Raw genomic sequence first — 25,753 nt, forward strand, 5'->3', positions numbered from 1 at the left:
GACCGAATAACTACTGCTCCCTCTGAACCAATAGCCCCCGTAACATGGTGGCCTCCTCTCCTAACCTGCAGATCCGCCCTTTAACGGCCTCCTGCTGCCTCGTCGTCCACACCGTGTGCCCCCCACCAACATTTTCTTGGGGTTGCCTCTCGGGTCTCCATCGTCGGCACTGTTGGCGCCGTTTCTCCTCTCCTACCTGGGCATCCTCCTTCATCGCCCTCCGATAACGGACGGCCTCCTCCTCCGTAATTCTCCCCCAACCGAGGAGGACATCTACTAACGTAACCTCCTGTTGAGTCCCAGGCGTTTGCTCCTTCTCGGCACGCTGCTTGGTCCTTGTTTGGTGGGATCTTCTGTCACGCTCGTTGATTGACGGGTCAGACCAAGGCGCAGTGTGATATGCGTACATGTTTATTAAAGTAATAAACAACACGACAAAACAACATTTAAGAATGATGGAGGCCACTGTGTTCTTGGGGACATTCAATGCTGCACACATTTTTTGGTACCCTTCCCCAGATCTGTGCCTCGAGACAATCCTGTCACGGAACTCTACGGATAATTCCTTCGACCTCATGGCTTGGTTTTTGCTCTGACATGCACTATCAACTGTGGGACCTTATATAGACAGGTGTGTGCCTTTCCAAATCATTTCCAATCAATTGAATTTACCACAGGTGGACTCAAATCAAGTTGTAGAAACATCTCAAAGATGATCAATGGAAACAGGATTCACCTGAGCTCCATTTCGAGTCTCATAGCAAAGGGTCTGAATACCTATGTAAATTAGGTATTTCTTTTTTTAAATATATATCTATATATAAATCTGCACTACATTTCTAAAAACATGTTTTTGCTTTGTCATTATGGGGTATTGTGTGTAGATTGATGAGGATTTTTTTAAATTTAATCCATTTTAGAATAAGGCTGTAACGTAACAAAATGTGGAAAAAGTCAAGGGGTCTGAATACTTTCCGAAGGCACTATACTTCCATTCATTTTTTAAAAACCGGTACCGTTTACCTTCAGACGAGTCCCGTGACAATTGATGATGTAGTATTTACAGCCACGTCCATATATTATTTGGTTTTACCTTCCAACATAAATTGATGTCAAATTGATACATTTATTTTACAGTGTTTAGCAGTTATCAAACTATATACATGTATGTAAACTAGGCCCTACATAATTTTGGTTCAGTAGTTATCAGTTTTGAACTGTTTGATTAAGGGATAGTTAAATGTATTGTTATCTAAAGTAATGTGAATATTACATTTTGAAAAGCAGATACCTAGATGTAATATGTATGCAAATTGGAAGAGTGATTTGGTGCAGTGAACAAATTACTTTGTGACTTAGTTTTTTTGTACTCAGTCAATTGAAAATGTACTCAGAATTTTTGAAACATCTGTTTTGATTTTTGTGCTTACAGTTGTGAAAATGTACCATATACTTGTGAACATTGCACCAAAGTGATTGAAAAAAAACAGAAGGATTTAATGTAATTTGTAATACTTGCACAGAGAGGATTCAATGATGGAGTACTTGAAGATCGCTCAGGACCTGGAGATGTACGGTGTCAACTACTTCAGCATCAAGAACAAGAAAGGATCAGAGCTGTGGTTAGGAGTAGACGCCCTGGGACTCAACATTTACGAACAGAATGATAAGTGAGTGACTCATGTCGAAATATACACCACAGGGGTACTCACACATATGGGACTGAAATGTGTTAAACATATGCTGTACAAACACAGGTCCAATGGTTGTTTTCTGATTGTGACTAAGTGCAAAAGAGTGCAAATATCACTGTGTTGATATCTTATTTTTGCCTCAACAGGATGACACCTAAAATTGGATTCCCATGGAGTGAAATCAGGAATATTTCCTTCAACGACAAGAAGTTTGTCATCAAACCCATTGACAAGAAAGCTCCAGTATGTAACCACCAATGCCCTCTCTGTACTTATCCATAATTTATAAGGTTATACAGTATTATACAGTATCTCCTAGGGAGAAAAATAATTGTTGTTGCCATAATTATTTTTTGAGAGATTGCTGGTATAGACTGGTCTCATACCAGCAAACATAGTAAATGTAGATCTGGGACACTGAAATTAGTATGATATGTCACATATGGTATGGTTACATAAGATAGAAGGTTACTTGAGGCAAAAATGAATGTTTAGCAACTCAAAGGTTGCATGTTCGAATCTCATCACAGACAACTTTAGCATTTTAGCTAATTAGCAACTTTGCAACTACTTAGCTACTACTTTTTGGCTACTTTACAACTACTTAGCATGTTAGCTAACCATTCCCCTAACCTTAACCCTTTTAGCTAAACCTTCCCTAACCCTAACCTTAACCCTTTTAGCTAACCCTTCCCCTAACCTTAACCTAACTCCTACCCCTAACCCCTAGACCTAGCTAATGTTAGTGTTAGCCACCTAGCCACCTAGCTAACATTGGCCACAACAAATTGGAATTCTTAACATATCATACGTTTTGCAAATTTGTAACATATTGTACGTTTTGGAAATTCATATTATAAAAAATGGATGATGGACATCCACAATTTAATACATACCATACGAAACTTAACATTTCATACTAAATGGAGATTTATGTATAAAATAATACGAAATGCTCTGAGACCATGTTGGGTAGTCACACATGCTTTCTCTCCTAGGACTTTGTATTCTATGCTCCACGACTGCGTATCAATAAGCGCATCCTGGCACTTTGCATGGGCAACCATGAGCTGTATATGCGTCGCCGCAAACCAGACACTATCGAGGTACAGCAGATGAAGGCCCAGGCCAGAGAGGAGAAGAACCACAAGAAGATGGAGAGGTCAGTGTCACCACCACCACACTCAAGCTACTGCTAACATGAGTCTATTTCAAGACATCAGACCTACTCCTGCCTCTGTATTTGTATCGTCCTTGTACAGGCCCAACAGCAATGCTCAAAAAGAAATCTGAACATGAAGGGCATTTAATAATTTCTAACATTAACATCACAGCAGACTGTTGTGGGTGTCAACTGGTGGCCACTGGCCAGACATGAGGGTCTTTGTTATGAGTGGATTTTTCTTAATAAATTCCCTCTAACTTCAGTAGCCATCAGAACAATGACAGATCTATTTAGCTAATGTTTAGGTTGGCCTATTGTCTGATAAAGGCTTGACAATGTTAGGAAGTTGTCCATGTTCCCTCCCTTCTATCTCCCTGTTTACTCTACGGCCTCTGTCAACCAGGGCACTGCTGGAGAACGAAAAGAAGAAGAGGGAACTTGCTGAAAAAGAAAAGGAAAAGATTGAAAAGGAAAAGGAGGAGCTTATGGAGAGACTGAAACAGATTGAGGAACAGACGAAAAAAGCTCAGCAAGGTTGGAAACCCCTATTTCTGTAGTATGAATAAACAAGAGAAAACCGATCTATTATCTTTACTCTTAAAGCTGGGAGTCTTAGAAGTGTGGTTGTTCATTGCTTATTATTGATTGTTGTCTAAATACACATAAGTTGTGTGTGTTCACCCCATACAATGTAAAGCACTGTCAGACCTAATTTAACCTTTATTTATGCAACTTAGTCTTGTTGAGGTAAAATAGGTTTTGCAAGAGAGATTAATGAAAGCCCTAGCTACAATACAAGTAATCCATTCTGTCTATTATCATAATTCCTGTGTGTGCAGAGTTGGAGGAGCAGACACGGAGGGCCCTGGAGTTGGAGCAGGAGAGGAAGCGTGCTCAGGAGGAGGCGGAGCGTCTGGAGAAGGAGCGCAGGATGGCTGAGGAGGCCAAGACCGCCCTGCTCCAGCAGTCTGAGAACCAGATGAAGAACCAGGAACACTTGGTGAGTTACACACACACATTACACACATTAATGAACAGCACATGCAGCATTAGCATGTAGTATTGTGCTACAGAGTGATGAGCTACTGAGTAAAGTGATGCTTGTTAATTACTGTTGTTCATTTATTGGAATATAACACATCAATTATTATTTTCATTGTACAGAAACATGTATTATCATGATAGTTAATATTCAAATTCTATAAATGTATGAAAATCATTGTTTAACTTTGTAAGTTTTCTAACTGTGGTAGTCTTCACATGGTTTGGAAATGAAAATAAGCAAACATCTGTTGAACCTTTCAAATCCAAATTCATGGCAAGAAAGTGAAAATAAAAATATGTTTCCACAGGCCACGGAACTGGCTGAGCTGACCTCAAAGATCTCCCTACTGGAGGACGCCAAGCAGAGGAAGGAGGATGAGGCAACGCAGTGGCAACAGAAGGTGTGGTCTCAGCTACTGCTCTCTTCATTTACTCTGACCTCCACCACCTTCTCAAATGGATTAGTCCCATGTGTCATTAAACTATAGTCAATGTTACAGTAATTCATCCATTAGAAAAAAATAGGATGAACCATAGCCTAACATTAAAGCTTAGCCCTGATTTGCTTTTTCTGAAGTTATAGCAGTTGGGCACTGTTTGTTTTAAGAGGCCATACTTAGACTCCCTCTGGTGCAGGGCATTGCTCCATAGGAAGGGCCCCTCCTCTCCCCCATGTGGGCATGGTGACTCATGCTGTGGGCCTGGCTGTAAGGGGAGGTTTCTCTGTCTACACTAGGGAAATCCTGTTTGCCTGGGATGATCTTTTTCACCCCATTGTGATATTTTCCCTATTTTAGCATTTGAAAGAATGCAAATCTAAATGGCAGGACCCAAATGTCCTGTGATTGTGCTGTCTAGAACAAACCCCCCATTTTCATGCGATGGATTTATGAGCTTAGACTGTCACTGATTGGTGCACCTGTCACCCAGGAAATGAATGTATATTTTGGGTCCATTAGGACTGTAGAATCTTACGGACGTCATATTTCTTCTGCCAGGGGGCAACAGAATCAGACAGGTGAAAGATTGGCTAATACTGTGCTGTGGTGACACAAAATTCCTTCTCCTGAATCAGTTCATACTGCCTGAGGGCACACACTTAGTGTGTTGTGAATTCTGTAATGAATGTATTGTAATGTTTTTAAAATTGTATATCTGCCTTAATTTTGCCGGACCCCAGGAAGAGTAGCTGCTGCCTTAGCAGCAAATCAAATCAAATCACCTTTTATTTGCCACATGCGCCGAATACAACAGGTGTAGACATTACAGTGAAATGCTTCCTTACAAGCCCTTAACCAACAATGCCGTTTTTTAAAGAAAAAGTAAAATAAATGGGGATCCATAATAAAGCTAGCTGGGGATCCATAATAAATACAAATACCATGAGTCATTAACATTAGTGGCTATTCCCCTTAGGCCTGCATGGTGCAGGAGGACCTGGAGAAGACCAAAGAGGAGCTGAACAGCAAAATCATGGCGTCCCACATACAGGAGCCTATGCAGGCCGAGAATGAGCATGACGAAAACGACGAGAGCAGCGACCAGGCCAGCGCCGAGTTCACGGGCGGCATCTCCTACAAAGACCGCAGCGAGGAGGAGCGCATGACCGAAGCCGATAAGAATGAGCGCGTGCAGCAACACCTGCTGGTGAGTGACTGACTGTGGCTGCTGTCCACATCAAACACCTCCAGCACTAGAGAAACAGCTGTTTATAGGGGTTGCATCACTGTTTATGATATTGTGGAGATTACAAGAATGGGGCCTATAAACATGTCCTGTTATGCCTGTGTTGTTGTGTGAGCCGTAGTGGGACTTGGCAGTAATGTTATGTTTCCTCTACCAGGCTTTGAGCTCGGAGTTGGCAATCGCTCGGGATGAGACCAAGAAAACCGCAAATGACATCATCCATGCAGATAACGTGAAAGCAGGACGGGACAAGTACAAGACCCTCCGGCAGATTCGGTCGGGCAACACCAAGCAGCGTATAGACGAGTTTGAGTGTATGTGATGTATCTTGTTTGCAACTGCTATAGCCCCCCACAGCGGTGCCATACTTGGTCCATTCATTCTAGACTGCAGATCTGCCTTACACAAGCTACAGTGCCTTTTACCCAAACAAGACCATAATACATATCAAAGAGCAAAAACAAAGTACAGCAAAATGTATATGAATAATGGTGCACAAATCACATTACAAGTGATGTAATTCAGAATTATGAAATAAGTGGATGCATCAGGGACATATTTTATAGAAGAACGGTTTAAAGTGAATAAAATTTGATAATACATTTTTCCAGCCTTTTAATTTTGGTTATAGATGGAGGAAGGTGTTTTTATTGATTATAATTTACAAGTTATTTTTAAGTGATTCATCCCTCACACTGTTTTAAACTAAAAATGAACAAAACAACTCAATTCAGGACAGCTGCAATTTTAGTTACGTTATGGTTGGCCACATTTTAGGTGTCATTGTTTCAGAGTAGGTTTGTTTGTTTTTGAAGTGGACCGTTTACTGTAATTATTTTCCACAAATGAAGAGAAAACATCAAACTGTAATTAGATTTTTGTTTTTTATTCTATTCTAATTTTAGGCATTTAGAGAGATTGTTGTCTTTCTATAGTACAGTATTACTTTTACATAAGATTTTATTAAGTCCATATGAAATAAGCGCTGGAATATCACATTTTCCTTTTTCAGAGAGACACATACCTCTGAATGACTCTTTATAGACCAAGTGTATCTGCTATGACATATAGCCATGCACACTAGTAGCTACCATGATTAGGAGTTTCTTTTTGCATATCAATCTTTTGCTAAATCTTTTATTATATGGCATTTGAAGCAATATGATTCTAAGGCCTGCCTTGAAGGATTTATTTTGTAATTTGGATTTTTCAATAAAACAAGTTATGATGTGTAAAAAGATGGATGTCTTATGAAATGTTAAGTTGTCCGCATGCTTCCCGTCCGAAACAGTTTGTGCATATATTATGACGACATTTTGTGACATTTTGGTCTTCGGCAAGGTTTGTTTCGGCTGTTCATGCACACAATTGTCTTTTCTTGAGGCAAGCTGAAGTTCGGTAACCGAAGTCTATGCCCCTTCATCTACGATTGGTTAATGGTAGGGATTCTTCAATGAAGTGTTTGTTGTCAGTCAGCGAGAGACAACTCGTTTTCATGCAAAAAAAAAAAACGAGAAATACTACAACAAACATCTTAGTTAGATGTAAAATTGCGCGACTAAGACCTCGGCAAAAACAGCAAAAATAATTCCAGATTTCTTTAGTTATTTTAGATTGATTGAGAAAGTTTTGAGGAAGTGTATACTGGCTACGGCGCCTCGAGGGACTGTCACGATCGTCTTGAGAATGAGCGGACCAAAGCGCAGCGTGTTGAACGAACATGACTTTATTGAAGAAAGCGCACACACGAAAACAAAACGAAACAAAACACGATCGTGAAGTCCTCAGTGACACAAACACAGGAACAAAGGAACAAAAACCCACAAACACAAGGTGAAAACACACACTTTAAATATGGCTCCCAATCAGAGATAACGAGCCGACAGCTGACACTCGTTACCTCCGATTGGGAGTCACAAGACCAATTACCCCAAAAACACAAACAAATGAAACGCACCCATACCCAACACCACCAAATGAAATACACCCTGACTCTAACTACACAGTCCCAGAGCCAGAGTGTGACAGTACCCCCCCCCAAAGGCGCGGACTCCGACCGCGCCTACACCCAAAAAATGGGGAGGGCTGGGTGGGTGTTGCTCCACGGAGGCGGCTCTGGCACTGGTCGTGGTCCCCACCCCACCATAGTCACTACCCACTTAGGTAACCTCCTCCAACTGACCACCCAACACCCTAACCCACCTGGATTAAGGGGCAGCACCGGACTAAGAGGCAGCACCGGACTAAGGGGCATCACCGGACTAAGGGACAGCACCAGGATAAGGGGCAGCACCGGACTAAGGGGCAGCACCGGACTAAGGGGCAGCACCGGACTAAGGGGCAGCACCGGACTAAGGGGCAGCACCGAACTAAGGGGCAGCACCGGACTAAGGGGCAGCACCGGACTAAATGGCGGATCCTGGCTGGCTGGCTCTGGCGGATCCCGGCTGGCTGGCGGATCCTGGCTGGATGGCTCTGGTAGATCCCGGCTGGACGGCTCCGGCGGATCCCGGCTGGACGGCTCCGGCGGATCCCGGCTGGACGGCTCCGGCGGATCCCGGCTGGACGGCTCCGGCGGATCCCGGCTGGACGGCTCCGGCGGATCCCGGCTGGACGGCTCCGGCGGATCCCGGCTGGACGGCTCCGGCGGCTGACGGCTGGACGGCTCATGGCTGGCTGACGGATCTGGCTGCTCATGGCTGGCTGACGGATCTGGCTGCTCATGGCTGGCTGACGGATCTGGCTGCTCATGGCTGGCTGACGGATCTGGCTGCTCATGGCTGGCTGACGGATCTGGCTGCTCATGGCTGGCTGACGGATCTGGCTGCTCATGGCTAGCTGACGGATCTGGCTGCTCATGGCTGGCTGACGGATCTGGCTGCTCATGGCTGGCTGACGGATCTGGCTGCTCATGGCTGGCTGACGGATCTGGCTGCTCATGGCTGGCTGACGGATCTGGCTGCTCATGGCTGGCTGACGGATCTGGCTGCTCATGGCTGGCTGACGGATCTGGCTGCTCATGGCTAGCTGACGGATCTGGCTGATCCTGTCTGGCAGAAGGCTCTGGCTGATCCTGTCTGGCAGAAGGCTCTGGCTGATCCTGTCTGGCGGAAGGCTCTGGCTGATCCTGTCGTGCGGAAGACTCTGGCTGATCCCGTCTGGCGGAAGGCTCTGGCTGATCCCGTCTGGCGGAAGGCACTAGCTGATCCTGTCTGGCGGAAGGCTCTGGCTGATCCCGTCTGGCGGAAGGCTCTGGCTGATCTTGTCTGGCGGTAGGCTCTGGCTGATCCTGTCTGGCGGAAGGCTCTGGCTGATCCTGTCTGGCGGAAGGCTCTGGCTGATCCTGTCTGGCGGAAGGCTCTGGCTGATCCTGTCTGGCGGGAGGCTCTGGCTGATCATGTCTGGCGGAAGGCTCTGGCTGATCCTGTCTGGCGGAAGGCTTTAGCGGCTCCTGTCTGGCGGAAGGCTTTAGCGGCTCCGGTCTGGCGGACGGCTCTGAAGGCTCATGGCAGACGGGCGGCTTAGCAGGCTCAGTACATACGGGCCGTTCATGCAGCGCTTGGCATACGGACAGTTCAGACGGCGTTGGGCAGACGGGCAGTTCAGGCAGTGCTTGGCAGACGGACAGTTCAGACGGCGTTGGGCAGACGGGCAGTTCATGCAGTGCTTGGCAGACGGACAGTTCAGACGGCGTTGGGCAGACGGGCAGTTCATGCAGCGCTTGGCATACGGACAGTTCAGACGGCGTTGGGCAGACGGGCCGTTCAGGCAGTGCTTGGCAAACGGACAGTTCAGACGGCGTTGGGCAGACGGGCAGTTCATGCAGCGCTTGGCATACGGACAGTTCAGACGGCGTTGGGCAGACGGCAGACTCTGGCCGGCCGAGACGCCCTATAGGCCTGGAACGTAGTGCCGGAACTGGAGGTACCGGGCTGAGGCCACGCATCTCAGGGCTACTGCGAGGAGCAGCAACAGGGCATGCTGGACCCTGGGGACGCACACAAGGCCTAATGCGTGATGCCGGAACTGGTGGTCCCGGGCTGAGAACACGCATCTCAGGGCTAGTGCGGGGAGTAGCAACAGGGCATGCTGGACCCTGGGGACGCACACAAGGCCTAGTGCGTGGTGCCGGAACTGGTGGTCCCGGGCTGAGGACACGCATCTCAGGGCTAGTGCGGGGAGTAGCAACAGGACGCACAGGACTCTGGGGACACACAGGAGGCTTGGTGCGTGGTGGAGGCACTGGTGGTACTGGGCTGGAGCGGGGAGGTGGCGCCGGAAATACCGGACCGTGCAGGCGTACTGGCTCCCTTGAGCACTGAGCCTGCCCAACCTTACCTGGTTGTATGCTCCCCGTCGCCCGACCAGTACGGGAAGGAGGAATAACCCGCACCGGGCTATGTAGGCGAACCGGGGAAACCATGCGTAAGGCTGGTGCCATGTATGCCGGCCCGAGGAGACGCACTGGTGGCCTGCTGCGTGGGACCGGCTTCATGACATCCGGCTCAACGCTCAATCTAGCCCGGCCAATACGAGGAGCTGGAATGTACCGCACCGGGCTATGCCTGCGTACAGGAGACACCATGCGCTCTACTGCGTAACATGGTGTCTGCCCGTACTCTCGCTCTCCACGGTAAGTACAGGGAGTAGGCGCAGGTCTCCTACCTGACTTCGCCACACTCCCTTTTAGCCCCCCCCCAAGAAATTCTTGGGTAGTACCCACGGGCTTCCAGCCTCGACTCCGCGCTGCCTCCTCGTACCACCTCCTCTCGGCTGCAGCTGCCTCCAGCTCTTCACGAGGGCGGCGATATTCTCCCGGTTGTGCCCAAGGACCCTTTCCATCCAAAATCTCCTCCCATGTCCAAGAATCCTTGATAGGCGTCCATAAATCCTGTGTAGGTAGGTCCTACTGCCGCTTGACACGCTGCTTGGTCCTTTTATGGTGGGTTTTTCTGTCACGATCGTCTTGAGAATGAGCGGACCAAAGCGCAGCGTGTTGAACGAACATGACTTTATTGAAGAAAGCGCACACACGAAAACAAAACGAAACAAAACACGATCGTGAAGTCCTCAGTGACACAAACACGGAACACAGGAACAAAGGAACAAAAACCCACAAACACAAGGTGAAAACACACACTTTAAATATGGCTCCCAATCAGAGATAACGAGCCGACAGCTGACACTCGTTACCTCCGATTGGGAGTCACAAGACCAATTACCCCAAAAACACAAACAAATGAAACGCACCCATACCCAACACCACCAAATGAAATACACCCTGACTCTAACTACACAGTCCCAGAGCCAGAGTGTGACAGGGACAAAGAGTACCATTGCAGCTTCTTTCTCGTTTTTCAAGCGAAGGTCTTTTAATGGAGTATGCGCGTGACACGTTCACGTCGCCTAGCTGAGTTCGGCTAGGAGCAAACCAAACCTAGTATGCAGAAGTTTTAAGTGTCCCGCTAGCCTTTTGTCAATTAAATTATATGAATGACTGGAAGCCACCAGCCAGAATAAAAACAAGGATGAATATTGTAATTGTTACAGTACCAGGCAGTGCCTTGCCTTCAGCAGACATTTGCAGCTTGAGTCTTCATTTCAACTGTCATTAAAAGCGGAAACTACACAGTTTTATGCGTTATGTACTCCTGAGTGGCGCAGTGGTCTAAGGCACTGCATCGCAGTGCTAACTGTGCCACTAGAGATCCTGGTTCGAATCCAGGCTCTGTCGCAGCCGGCCGCGACCGGGAGACTCATGGGCGGCGCACAATTGGTCCAGGGTAGGGGAGGGAATGGCCGGCAGGGATGTAGCTCAGTTGATAGAGCATGGCGTTTGCAACGCCAGGGTTGTGGGTTCAATTCCCACAGGGGGCCGGTATAAAAAAAAATATATATGTATGTGTTCACTAACTGTAAGTCGCTTTGGATAAGAGCGTCTGCTAAATGACTAAAATGTTATGTTTTCCCTTTTCACTGATCTCAGAAACTGGAATTTTGGGCAAATGCCGGATGGGCTGGTCCATCTTTAGCACAATGGGCATGTCCAAATAGGTGTTTTTGCGCAGATTGATCATTATTTCGCTGATAATTGTGGTCTCAATGAAAAAATATATATATTGGATGTGAAATTTCGAGGTTGCTCCAAATGTCGAAACTCAAAGTGTTTTTAACACAGTGGGTTGACTCCTTCTCAGTATCATTCTGTTTCTCCAAACATCAAATTTTTAAGTTGCTCCAACCATCGAATTTAGAAGGTTATGGGTTAAGGTTTTGGATAGTGTTTAAAAAAACTAAAAAAACAAGTGTCAACCTGTGGAATTGAACATGCAACCTTTAGATCCAGAGTCAAGCCTACTTGATGGTAATTGCGCTCACTGTTGCCCCTAGTGACCGGTTTTGAAGGTATTTCCCGACGTCCTCGGGACATGGATAGACATCCAAACGTTCTGTGAGTAGCAGCCATAGACTGTAACAAGCAGGGCATATATGAGCGCATCTGATGCAGATTAGGGGAGATGGGCACTGTACCGGGGATATAGGCTACTGCATGGGCGGATTGGCCATCTGGCAATTCTAGCAAAAAATGACAAAAAACAACAAAAAGAGGACACAGGCCTGTTAAGGTATTTTTTAAATGATTTTTCAGTGGTTTTCTCTGCTGTCATAATAATATATATATATTTTGAACATTTGCCTGATCAGAGGGCAACTGCCGGCCCCCTCTACCAAGATGGGCTGGCTCGGTTTTCTGATTGGCTGAGCTGAGTCACATTCAAAGTCAAACACGCATCAGCCCAGATAATGGATCATAAAACACGGAAAGGTGGTGCTGAAAAAGTTAGAGAGAACACAAAAAGTATCTTGAGGCCAACGCTGCTAAATGTGTGAAATTAACCAACTTATTTTCTAAAAGTTCTGATTCTGCTGGTCCAGGTGCTGTGACTGTGTCTGTGCTGAGAAATGATGCTAGGCTTAGCACTGACAGATCAGTGGCTGCTAGGGAGAAAACAGAGAAAGACACACACTGACACAGATTAAGCCTACTGCTGCCAGTTGATATTTTGGCTGTATATTGTATGAAATAGTAGGCTAATTAACACTTAGGCCTAATTAGGGAACAGGGGATTCGGGAGAACACATATGAAAGGCACTAACATGCAATAGCCTAAAAAGTTGTTAGATTTACTTTTATAACACATAAACCAATAGCCATCTTTGAGACATTAAATACAGTGCTACTGCTTTTTCTTAACTACAAGCAGTGGTGACCCGTCATTCAGGGCAGGTGGGGCAGAGCCCCCACCTGTTTTTTTTTTTTTTTTGCCTGTTTTGCATGCTATTTTGGCATTAATACGTTTCACATATCAGTTTGCAAACAATGTAAAAAATTAATAAAGCCGAATACAAACATGGTCTCTTTTTTTGCTTCTTGAGTAAGGCAGCTCCAAAATGCAGGTGTTTCAGCCTAGCTCAGTGCTTTCTGTGGTGGTGGGGCAGCCAGTGGAAAATACGGAGCGTAGGGGTTGGTAATGTTCTCTAGTTGCGCCGTGATTGGGTCAGTGTTCTGTCACTCATGGGGACACTACGTCACTGCAAAATCTACAGCCCCTTGGGTGCTGCCATAGATTTATATTAGAAGTGCCCATCCAAGAAGGCTCAAGGTCATTGGCCACAGATAAAATGACGTCAAATCACGTTACATCTACCGTAGCTTTGATTGGACTGGTCATGTCAACATCATACATTCAAAATTGTAGCTAGCAAGCTAGACAAGCAGTCATTATCATGAATCAAATCGACAATCTACTGGCAAATCCTTCTCAATCCTTGTCATATGATGAGAAATTATAGATAAAATGTATCAGTGCTCATCGGCCGTTGGACATAAACATTACACAACAAGTTGGAAATTGTTGCAAATTCAACAATGAGTGGTTTGGAATGAATCAGTGGCTAACTGCAAGCATTGCAAAGCAATCACTAGCCTGCTATTCAGTGGAGTGGGTGTGTGGTCCAAGTCTGGGTTTAAGGGTCTCTTTTCCAAGCTTAAAAGGATAAACATTCACATACAACACCATGGGCCAGAAAAGGTTGAATACATTGGCCATGCTGTCAATCCAGCATGACTTCTGCCGTGTTCAAAACAACTGGAAACTCAGACCTGGGAAATCTCCGACTTCAGTGAGTTCAAGACAACTGGGAACTCTGAAAAAAACTAGCTCCAACTTGGAAAATACGTTTTGAACGGCCATCCAACTCGGAATTCCAAGCTGGGAACTCGGGCCTCTTTCTAGAGCTCTGACCTAAAGATCACTGACGTCATGATTCAACCTTGTTTTTTTCAGAGTTCCCAGTTGTCTTGAAAGTACCATAAATCCAGAGAATGCCAGACTTTGATGACAAAGTTTGATGACAAAGTGTACCCACAAGAAGGACTGCCGTGCCACCTTCCCGTTCAAGTGAGCACAGAACAACAAGGTGAGTCCAAAAATGTCTTGTATGCTGCTGCATAATGATGTAATATGCCAGGGAGATATGTATACTGTAGCTAAGGAAGTAATACTAAGTGTACAGTATGTTATGTAGTAAGCTGTTAGTAGGCATGTGCCTCACCCTAATAATTTGGTCCATTTCCCCCTCATAACTTAGCCTACTGTTCTGACTTGGTGGTGCACATGTAGCCTATAGCCTGTTTCAGAGAAATGTAATCATTGAGTATTGTAAGAGCGTTCATTGTCTGCTTATATGCCCCCTTTATTTATCCTATGGTTCTGACTTGGTGTACTGGGAGAATACTGTAAGAACGGCCCATGTTCTGAATTCTGTCGCTGTACATTTCAAAAGTGCTGAACAAATGGTTATATTGCCTACGTCCGTCCTAGCTCGTTCATTAATGTCTTAATTGAAATTACGGATTGCCTCTTATCCGCTCGTTGTTCCCTTATGCCATAGTTTGTACATCTCAGTTGTCAGTAGAACCCACATTTGTTTAAGCAAGTCAGCCATATCAGCTGTTTCGCTGCCAGACAAGGCTTCACTCCATGGTGCTGAAAAGAAAGCTCTGCTGTTGGGACAGCTTTATGTAGGCCCTAACAGTTTGTGGGCACCGTTTTTCACTGTTATAGTGCAGTTAATGTATTGTTTAGTGTTGTGTAGTGTTGTGTAGTGGCTTTGCTGGCATGCGTCTAAAACATTTTTGGGGAGTTTGCCCCAACAAGATTTACATGCTAAAATCGCCACTGAATACAAGTCATAGTTTAGTACAATGAAACACTGAATTCATGCAGAATAATTACTAAATTATCTTCTGTTAAAGGTAAATTCGGGGACTGTGTATTTTAATTTGTATCCATGTTTATTTGCTTCTGTATCTGTCTCTTCAGCTAGCGAGTAGGTCTTAGTCGGTCTGGTGTCGGATTACATTACATTCCACCGCAACTGGAGGCTGGAAAGTCGCTGCCAAAGGTGCTTCAACAAAGTACTGAGTAAAGGGTCTGAATACTTATGTAAATAAGGTATTTCTGTTTTTCATTTATAATACATTTGCAAACATTGCAAAAAAACTGTTTTCGCTTTGTCATTACAAGGTATTGTGTGGAGATTTATGAGGGAAAAAAATAATTTAATCAATTTTACAATAAGGCTAAAACGTAACACAATGTGGAAAAAGTCAAGGGGTCTGAATACTTTCCGAATGCACTGTAAGTGGGCAGTGATTTTGATGTATTAGCGACATCAAAATGTTGATGTACTAGCGACAGCTAGTCTTACTGGGGTCCGACATATAACGAAAAATACATTACAGACAAAATACTTTACAATTTACATACATTTAAAAACATTAACATGTAGTGTGTGTGTGCATCTATCAGTTACCCATACTGTACATGTCAGTACATACACACAACAAGTAGTCATCTATAAGCCATTCATTCAGTGATGTTCTTCTTTCTTCAATGTGTTTATTCATTCTTAACTAGGATGGGTAATACTTTATTTTAAGGGTCTGTTATAAACCATTTATAAGGATTTTAGGTGTGTTCACCTTTTATTAATCATTACTCCCACATTAATAAACAATTTACTAATGATTAGTAAAGTATTTTTGCAGTCCCTAATCTAAAGTGAGTGCTATTTATACTTTATAAATACTTTATAAATATTTTGAGTGACCAGTCTAATTTCTCACAAAAAGATGGGCATGCCATTGGTAGCCATTCCTGCAGTACCTGGTAAAAGAATAAGCACACAACACAGGATGTTTAAGGAAATACACACTGAGTATACAAAACATTAAGGACACCTGCTCATTCCATGACAGACTGACCAGGTGAATCTAGGTGAAAGCTATGATCCCTTATTGATGTCACTTGCTAAATCCACTTCAATCAGTGTAGATGAAGGGGAGGAGACAGGTTAAATAAGTATTTTTAAGCCTTGAGACAATTGAGACATGGATTGTGCATGTGCGTCATTCAGAGGGTGAATGGACAAGACAAAAATATTTAAGTGCCTTTGAACGGGGTATGGTAGTAGGTGCCACCGGTTTGTGTCAAGAACTGCAACATTGTTGGGGTTTTCACGCTAAACAGTTTCCCGTGTGTATCAAGAAAGGTCCACCACCAAAAGGACATCCAGCCAACTTGACATAACTGTCGGAAGCATTGGAGTGAAAATGGGCCACATCCCTGTGGATCGCTTTCGACACCTTGTAGAGTCCATGCCCCGACGAATTGAGGCTGTCGACAGACGGACATGTATGACAGCCAGGCACTTATACAGTATTTGCAAAATAAGTAGTTAGGCTTTTATACAGTATTATGAGCCAATGGTAATCTATTAGGCATTTATTCAGTATTTTTCCTTCTTTATGTAATAAATGTGTTTATTCATTCACAACTAGGATCTTGCTGGGCCCAGCACAGGCAGTGTGGTCCCTGGTCTTCTGGTACCAGTACTGTGGGAAAAGATGCTAGGCTTAGCAGAGACAGCTCAGAGATGAGTGCAGTGGAGGCACACTCTTAGCAATGAACACTTAGGAGTGACACAAGGAGAAGCACAGACAGACAGACAGACCGAGACAGAGTGACAGCAGAGAAGATGCAGAGACAGACTGCACTACAGGGAGGCAACCGAGGCACAGTTATAGTTGTGAGTTATATCTCCAGCTGTGTTTTTACCTGTTGTATTTGTCTTAAACAGGAGCTGGTTAAAAATAAGTTGTTAAAAAAGGAGGAGGGCTATGTTTCACCTGTCACTGGTACAGTAAAAGTTGAGAAACGCTGTACTATAGTGTACTGCCTATGATATGTGTCAGTAGCATTACTGCCTGTGTGTCTAAGTAGCGTGGGGTTGGGGTTTTGGTTCAATCAATGTTATTTCCATGTCATTTCAACAAAAAAAGTAAATGTGATGACATTTAATCAAAATGGAAAATGGATTGGATTTGAAAAAAGTCATCAACTAAGGGAATTTTGTCTTTTTTTCACCCAACCTTTAACCTAAATCCAATGACATGGTGACATTTTTTTGTTGATTTCACGTTGAATTCACGTTAGTTGACAACTCAAGCAAATGTAATCTCAACCAATTGAACTGACGTCTGGGCCCAGTGGGTTGCATGAACACGTGGCATTTTAGTTCATTTGACATTTTGGCAATGTGAAACCAATACAATGTAACAAATAATCAAACTCTGATTTGAACTATAGCTCAGAACTATGTGTGAAAATGCCCTTAGAAATGTCTGGACCGATTCCAGGTCCCAGTCCGTCCCCGTCTGCTCTCATTTTGGCCTGCATGTAAAAAAGCCCTTGAAATAAACTGAACAAAAATATAAAACGCAACGCCACAATTTCAAAGATTTTACTGAATTACAGTTCATATGAGGAAACCAGTCAATTGAAATAAATGAATTAAGCCTTAATCTATGGATTTCACATGACTGGGAATACAGATATGCATCTGTTGGTCACAGATACCTTTAAAAAAGGGACCTCACAATGGGCCTCAGGATCTCATCACAGTATTTTTGTGCATTCAAATTGCCATTTATAAAATGCCTGCCCATACCATAACCCCACCGCCACCATGGGGTACTCTGTTCACAACGTTGACATCAGCAAACCGCTCGTCCACACGACGCCATACACGTGGTCTGCGGTTGTGAGGCCGGTTGTATGTACTGCCAAATGTTCTAAAACGACGTTGGAGGCGGCTTATGGTAGAGAAATGAACATTCAATTATCTGGCAATAGCTCTGGTGGACATTCCTGCAGTCAGCATGCCAATTGCACGCTCCATCAAAACATTAGACATCTGTGGCATTGTTTTGTGTGACAGAACTGCACCTTAGAGTGGCTTTTTATTGTCCCCAGCACAAGGTGCACCTGTGTAATGATCATGCTGATTAATCAGCTTCTTGATTTGCCACACCTGTCAGGTGGATGGATTATCTTGGCAAAGGAAAAAATGCTCACTAACAAGGATGTAAACAAATTTGTGCACAAAACTTTAGAGAAATAAGCTTTTTGTGCTTATGGAACATTTCTGGGATCTTTTATTTCAACTCATGAAACATGGGACCAACACTTTACATTTTGCATTTATATTTTTGTTCAGTGTAGATGCAATATCCTGCAAGGAATGCAATATCCTGCAGGGACACTAGAGGTCCTTTATTGACCAAGAATTGTATTCATACGCTTCAGAAAGCGCTTAATTCTCAGCACACTGTGGAATCTCTGAAATGTCTTCTCTTGTTTGCGTGTAGGCTACCAGAATATGTTAAACCCCTAAACCAAATCCTGTTTTAACACTTGGACGGATGACTTGTTGACTTACGGTTCAGCTCAACATAATGATTTTTATTAATTAAGAAGGACTTCCATTTCTCCCAGGAGTGGCCAAATATATCATGCACCTAAAGTATTCTCACATCAAACCAAATAGGGCAACATGGACACTATTTTCAGCAGCATAAAGACATCCCTCAGGGAAAAATCTTTACGCAATATCAAATTGGTAACACTTTATATGAAAAGGGTATACTGTACATAACACCTTTATGATACCTGTCATACCACTTTTATGAGTGTTGCAGTATCATTCATAACAACCTTCACAACACATTTATTCAACATCATTCATATTTTTTTATTTTTAAGTTCCCTCTAATTAAATTGTGTTCATCCTTTGTACAACAACAATTTGTATATTTACTGTCACAGTACCCAACCTCTTGACAGGCTGGGAGAAGCACAGGGTAGAGGCCTTACAGCATAACCCTTGTAGCAGTGTAAGTGTTAAATTCCTTGCTCAAGGCCACAATGGTGGTATGGAATGGCACCAGCCCTGGGTGTAGTATATTTTACATACATAAGCTAGTTGGGCTTGATTGAGCTTGCTTGGCACAATGGATCAATTGATAAGTCCCAAAAGTGCAAACCCCACCCGCCCATCTGGCAATCCAGGCAGGCTCAAGCAAACGCTCAAAGTATTTGAAAGATTTCAAGTACCATTTGAACCCAGGTCTGGTTGGCAACAGAGCAATTATTTGCCATTGTAATGTGGTAGTATACATCCTTAGCTGAGACCTGAAGACATGCATTAGCTCCACAAACGAATGCCTAGCCCCTAGCTCAGCAGGCTAACACAGTCTTGTGGTACGCAGAAGACCTGAGCTTGAACCCACCTAGTCAGTAACCTAGCCACCATCTATTGTACCACCATCAACCAGGTTTTTTGTTGTTGTACTCTAATGAAAATGAACTTTTTATTTTGAAGACTGCTTATGAATTATGTTTAATAAATGTGCTATGAATGTTGCATGAATGATACTGCAACATTCATAAAGGTGTCATGACTGGTTTTATAAAGATGTTATGAATACCTTATGGATACCCTTCATATAAAGTGTTACCATCAAATCAACATAATAACACAAACTGTGTACGTTTACTACTTCTTCAATGGATGGTAAACATCAGTATGTTAGGGGGAAAATTAAATATGACACACAGAGAATGTTGATTCAATCATGCATTTTTACCTGGTAGGATGAGAATAGTTGATCCAGTGTAACAGACAGCTGGTATATGGAGTCGATGCATAAGATAAAAGGAGAATTAAGCAAAGTGACCAGGGTGCAACCTAAGAAAATCTGCACCCAGAAAGATACTCTCCTGTAGTAATTTTTTGTTTGCAGTGAGTTGAAAAGAAAAACATAGCTGGAGATAATGATTCAACAAGCTGAAACACAAGGCTGTGTCATCTGATGTCTGTCTTTTGAAGGTTATTGCATTCAATATCCTGCATTTCAGCCATTGTAGTTCCCCTAACAAATGACATTGTGCATATACAGTAGCATGTGCATATTTCCACACGTCATTGGGCATCACATAGATGCAGCTGTAATTTGTACGTAAATTGTATTTTGGCCACCAGTGTCTAATTTAATGCACATGCTGCCTCGTGTTGTTAACCTTTAACAAATCTAGCTGTAATGAGTCTCCTATTTATGAGAGGGGAGATGGGGAAAACATAAACATACTTCTATTAAAATGTCCATGCTATGCCAAATTATTACAATTCACTGCCTACAGTAGCTGTCCCGCAAAGTCAAAATATAAAGACTGTAGCCAACTATAATTACTTAATTAAGTGTAAAATCAATGTTCTGTCTGGATGTTGTTATCATTGAGCAAGTTTGTCAGGGATACTGAGAACTCCAGAGACCTTGGTCATGAAGGACAGGGTTGCATGGCAACAAGGACACCAGTTGCCATGAATGATCTACATATATATATATACTAGATGACTTTCAGGGGGCGCTGTTTTGAAGCCACTGCGCCTCCATCTTGGCACTCCCCCACTATTGTAAAAAGGATTTTGGAAGCTATAGAAATTCATTTATTAATGGTTACATTTGTTTTTGCCACGTTTATTCTATTACAGACACCTTAATGCATACTTTTAAATTATATGCTAAACATACCAATAAAAAAAGAAAATGTATATAAAAACATTTTCCTTAAAGTATAATTTTTTGAAAGTACTAATGTTACTGTCCCCACTACAACACAACAATACTTAAATACATGTAATTTTGTCCTTTAAACATTTAATTGAAATACTGTAGAATTATGGAGGACCGCTCCGGGGAGTGCCAATATGGCCGACCGGTGGCTTCAAAGCCTCTCCATGGCCAAAACATAGCATCAGCAATTCAGGGTTTATATACATAATTGGTTGCCATGCAACCCTGTCCTTAGACAAAATGTATTGACACAATACTGCTCTCACGTTGAACACGACATGTTCCACCACTCACAAAACAGTTAAATCAATCAGTCAATCAATCAATCAATCAATCAAATGTATTTATAAACCCCTTTTTACATCAGCAGATGTCACAAAGTGCTATACAGAAACCCAGCGTAAAACCCCAAACAGCAAGCAATGCAGATGTAGAAGCACGGTGGCTAGGAAAAACTCCCCAGAAAGGCAGAAACCTAGAGAGGAACCAGGCTCTGAGGGGTGGCCAGTCCCCTTCTGGCTGTGCCGGGTGGAGATTATAACAGTACATTAATGCCAGATTTTTCTCCAAGATGTTCAAACGTTCATAAATGACCAACAGGGTCAAATAATAATCACAGTGGTTGTAGAGGTTGCAACATGTCAGTACATCAGGAGCAAATGTCACTTGGCTTTTCATAGCCAGGCATTTAGAGGTTGAAATAGCAGGTGCGGTAATAGCAGGTGTTGGTTTAGTGGAATAACTTTGTTTGTTATACATGCATTTTCTAAAATGATGTGGTCAGTTTTGCTGTGAGCTTGTAAAGGTTATGTGAGCTTGTAAAGGTTATGTGAGCTTGTAAAGGTTATGTGAGCTTGTAAAGGTTATGTGAGCTTGTAAAGGTTATGTGAGCTTGTAAAGGTTAGAGACCTCCCTCAGTGTGAGGACCATTATTTAATTTATCTTGACCTCGTAAGTAAAATAACAATAAGGTAATTTGTTTAGTTGTTTGAGATTCTAGAGTGTGCAAAGCTGTCATCAAGGCAAATGGTGGCTACTTTGAAGAATCTCAAATATAAAATATATTTTGATTTGTTTAACACTTTTTTGGTTACTACACGATTCCACATGTGTTATTTCATAGTTTTGATGTCTTCACTATTTTTCTACAATGTAGAAAATAATAAAAATAAAGAAAAACCCTGGAATGAGTAGGCCTGTCCAAACTTTTGACTGGTACTGTATATTTTCTAGCCTTAACAAACATTAAGAGCTAATTCTGACCATTGTACAACCTAATGTGCACATAATGTACTTGTAAATACATTCCTAGAGGATGATATGTGGGCCAGTTTTCTGTGAGCTCCTGTAAAAATGTGTGACCTCCAGCAACAAGAGTAGAACTAAAGGAAGTTATAAAACATTACATTTTAAAACTAAAAGCAGGTTTACAACGCCCACACATCATCATACAGACAATAGATGAGACAGATGTTCAACGTCTTGTAGGTAATAAATTATTGTAGGTTATCCATATAGTCACATAACAGGTGGCTGCTCCAAATGCAATTCAATTATGTTTATAACTAAGTTTTCTCGACAGAGATCGCTTTCTTTTTTTCAATGAAAAACAACAACATATTCTTATGACGAACAAAAAGCTTTCAACAGAAGTCAAAATGAGCTAATTGTATGTAAACAGTGTAGGAAGCCATTGAGGATGCATACTTGAAGATCCACGATGACTTACAGTTTGACCTTAGGGTTTATGAGATGTGTAAATCTTATAAATGTTAGTTAAACCATTCACAGCCATCTGCAGAGCTGAGGTTAGGTCATCTATGCTAGGCCTTGGCCCTTCTTGTGGGCTGAGTTCTACTCAAGGCTAATGTTATTCACCAGAGGACCCCTTACCACACACAGTCCACAATCGACACTCAACAGGCCAACATGGCAAGGTGTTTGCATCTCGGCTCCTTCCTTTTCACTAAGATGGTCGATACACCCTATATCTCAATGGGAGTCAAAACTTACCTCATTAAAACCTGGACCCCACACAGCCAAGGCAAAGCAATCAGCATCCACTCGGCCATGCACTCAGACTCTCAAAATAACAGGTAGGTGATTTGAAATTACTTGTAGGACCATAACATTATCTGCTAAGGTTAGTTTATAGGTCTCTTGAAACCGTATCTTTTAAAATCTTCTGTACATTTAAATTATGTGTTCATACTGTTGTTTTTCTGTTCTCACCAAGAGCCATATTATAGTGAGTACCTCTACAATGGGTGATAATATGATAACTGCTGATAATAGTTTATTCAGTTGGATGAAGATGAAAATATTTTAATAGGCTTTGATACAATACATCCAGAAAGACCACTAAATGTTTGAACTTTTCAAACATATTGATTAAGATAATTGATATGTACTCTTTATCTGGAAAGTCATGGTTTATAACAAGCTCTTTTTACAGCTTGTCGGAGGAAAAAGTCACAATACACTTTATTAACCAAGATGGCATCAAAACCACCACTGCTGTCACTGAAGGACAGACCCTGTTAGATGTTGTCGTAAACAAAAACTTGGACATGAGTGGTTTTGGTATGTAAACAGGAAAAATAGACAAGTAGAATATGAATATCTTCAGCAAATATGTATCACTGTATGTTGCCTTTACAGTATAAAAGCCATCTACTATCCAGGTGTCTTTAAGGCTTTTCACGTGTCCCTTTATTGTCTCTTCTGTTGTTCTTCAGGTGCATGTGAGGGGACATTAGCATGCTCCACCTGTCATCTCATTTTTGACAAGACATTTTATGAAAAGATGGAAACAATGGTGGATGAGGAGATGGATATGCTAGATCTAGCTTACGGGCTTACCAAGACGTGAGTTTAATTTTGAAATGATAAAGTGTCCTTCGCTTGTGGAAATGTTAGGATTAACATACACAATCACAGCTCAATCAAAACAGGCACACACAATAAATGTTGATTTACTCCGGTCAAGCCCCCCCCCCCACAGAAACAAGTGGTAGGGCCTCACTGCTGAACTGACATAGACGCAACAAATTGCAGTAAATTCGGTAATCAGTAAAACAAATCTGGAGTAGTTTATATAAATGCTCTGAAATCATCTATCTGCCTCTAATCTGCTTCTGATTGACAGGTCCCGTCTTGGTTGCCAGGTGACAGTGCAGAAGTGGATGGATGGTATGACTGTCCAAGTGCCCCAAGAGGTGAGGGACGCTGTGGGATCTAAAGGCAGCCAGTGATCCTTCATGCAACCTGCTGCACCTCTCACCTACTGTACCAAGTCTAATCATCATCATAACCATCATCAAACATCTCCAGGAACATATCACTCAGGACCACTCTGACATGTATTTACCCTTTGCCCTACCAATCAATTAGCTTCTGCTGTAGAATCGGTTGTAGCAATTAAATATTACCGGTACATAGCATAATAAATTGCCTGAAGTGGCATGCATTAAGAAGACATTCCTGTAATTATAAATAGCAAGTTATTAGGTGTTACAAACATTGCCTGTAGCTCTATGACATGTCACCTAGCTGGCTTTATAAAAGGAAACCTTTAGAAATATGGAAGCACATTAATGTGGACCAGCTTTATTCAGCAGAGCTCTGCAAAGTGTCTTCAGAAAGTAGTCACACCCATTGACTTTTTCAAAAAATGTGTTGTGTTACAGCCTGAATTTTAAATGGATTAAATTGAGATTTTTTTGTCACCGGCCTACACCCAATACCCCAGAATGTCAAAGTGGAATTATGTTTTTCGAAATTTGTACTAATTAACAATAAATGTAAAGGTGAAATGTGTTGAGTCAATAAGTATTTAAACTCCTTTGTTATGGCAAGCCTAAATAAGTTCAGGAGTAAAAATTAGCTGAACAAGTCACATAATAAGTAGCATGGACTCACTCTGAATGCAATAATAGTGTTTAACATGATTTTTGAATGACTCATCTCTGTACCCCACACATCTGTAAGGTCCCTCAGTCGAGCAGTGAATTTCAAACACAGATTCAACCACAAAGACCAGGGAGGTGTAGTGTATTAAAGATTATGACTTTGTTAATGGTTTTAAGTGGAACCTGAGAAAATGTTTATTTAGTGTCAGAAGGAATTGTTTTAGTGTAACGCCACATAGGACAGAGAAGTCTGTGTGTTGGAGACAGGTGATTGGACAGTAGAGGGAGCCACCCATATTTTTGCATATCTTATAAGTATAGGCTAGAGACAAAGGACGTTAGAACAGACATATTATTTTGGGACACTGTTCTCCAGACACTGCAGGCGTCTGTAAACTTATGCTGAAATCTTGTGATATAAATAAAACTTATAATCAAAGTACAGTATAAGCGGACTCTTTGTTTCACAGCAATAATTAGCAGCATTGACTCGACACTACAGAGGTTTTCGAATGCCTCGCAAAGGGCACCTATTGGTAGATGGGTAAATAAAAAAAAAGCAGACATTGAATATCCCTTTGAGCATGGTGAAGTTATTAATTACACTGGTGTATCAATACACCCGGTCGCTAAAAAGATACACGGGTCCTTCCTAACTGCTCAGGGATTTCACCATGATGTCATTGGTGACTTTAAAACAATTACAGAGTTTAATGGCTGTGATAGGTGAAAACTGAGGATGGATCAACAACATTCCAGTTACTCCACAAAACTAACCTAATTGACAGAGTGAAAAGAAGGAAGCTTGTTTGCGACAAGTTCTAAAGTAATACTGCAAAAAATGTAAGTAAATGCAATATTTCTGTATTTCATCTTCAATAAATGTGGAACAATTAAAACATGTTTTCACTTTGTCATTATGGTGTATTGTGTGTAGATGGGTGAGAATTATTATTTTTAATCCATTTTGAATTCAGGCTGTAACACAACAAAATGGGGTATGAATACTTTCTGAAGGCACCGTAAACCACAGAAAATTCCCTTAAAGTAAGTAAAACAAATGTGTTTTCTGCCAACTACATTGTGAGCCTACAATTCATTTTGTGAAGTTTGTTGCAATTAATAACCCTCCATGTTTTAAATATGATGTCTAGAAAGCTGGGACTGAGAAGGCATGGGAAAACATATGCAGAGTTTTGAGGGCAAACATGAT

General features: G+C 42.5%; 2 protein-coding genes across 2 annotated transcripts in view; both read left to right on the forward strand.

Annotated features, from left to right (window-relative positions):
- Positions 1-6,829, forward strand: part of LOC311143199 (moesin) — a 33,429-nt gene extending 26,600 nt beyond the window's left edge. The window contains exons 6-13 of the mRNA XM_084178986.1: positions 1,524-1,670; positions 1,841-1,937; positions 2,693-2,856; positions 3,263-3,393; positions 3,699-3,859; positions 4,212-4,304; positions 5,320-5,550; positions 5,747-6,829. Of these exons, the coding sequence (XP_084035112.1) occupies positions 1,524-1,670; positions 1,841-1,937; positions 2,693-2,856; positions 3,263-3,393; positions 3,699-3,859; positions 4,212-4,304; positions 5,320-5,550; positions 5,747-5,911 (1,189 nt within the window). The 3' untranslated portion in view covers positions 5,912-6,829. The remainder of the gene's footprint in view (positions 1-1,523; positions 1,671-1,840; positions 1,938-2,692; positions 2,857-3,262; positions 3,394-3,698; positions 3,860-4,211; positions 4,305-5,319; positions 5,551-5,746) is intronic.
- A 15,729-nt stretch (positions 6,830-22,558) lies between these two features.
- Positions 22,559-23,883, forward strand: LOC311142292 (adrenodoxin-like; the record flags this gene model as incomplete). The annotated part of the gene is made up of 4 exons (XM_084177912.1): positions 22,559-22,725; positions 23,085-23,212; positions 23,368-23,497; positions 23,778-23,883. 4 exons carry the CDS (start codon positions 22,559-22,561, stop codon positions 23,881-23,883), a joined length of 531 nt encoding a protein of 176 aa, XP_084034038.1.
- Between the last annotated feature and the right edge of the window lie 1,870 nt (positions 23,884-25,753).

The sequence above is a fragment of the Coregonus lavaretus genome (genome assembly GCF_964263955.1).
Source record: "Coregonus lavaretus genome assembly, chromosome: 15".
NCBI lineage: Eukaryota > Metazoa > Chordata > Actinopteri > Salmoniformes > Salmonidae > Coregonus > Coregonus lavaretus.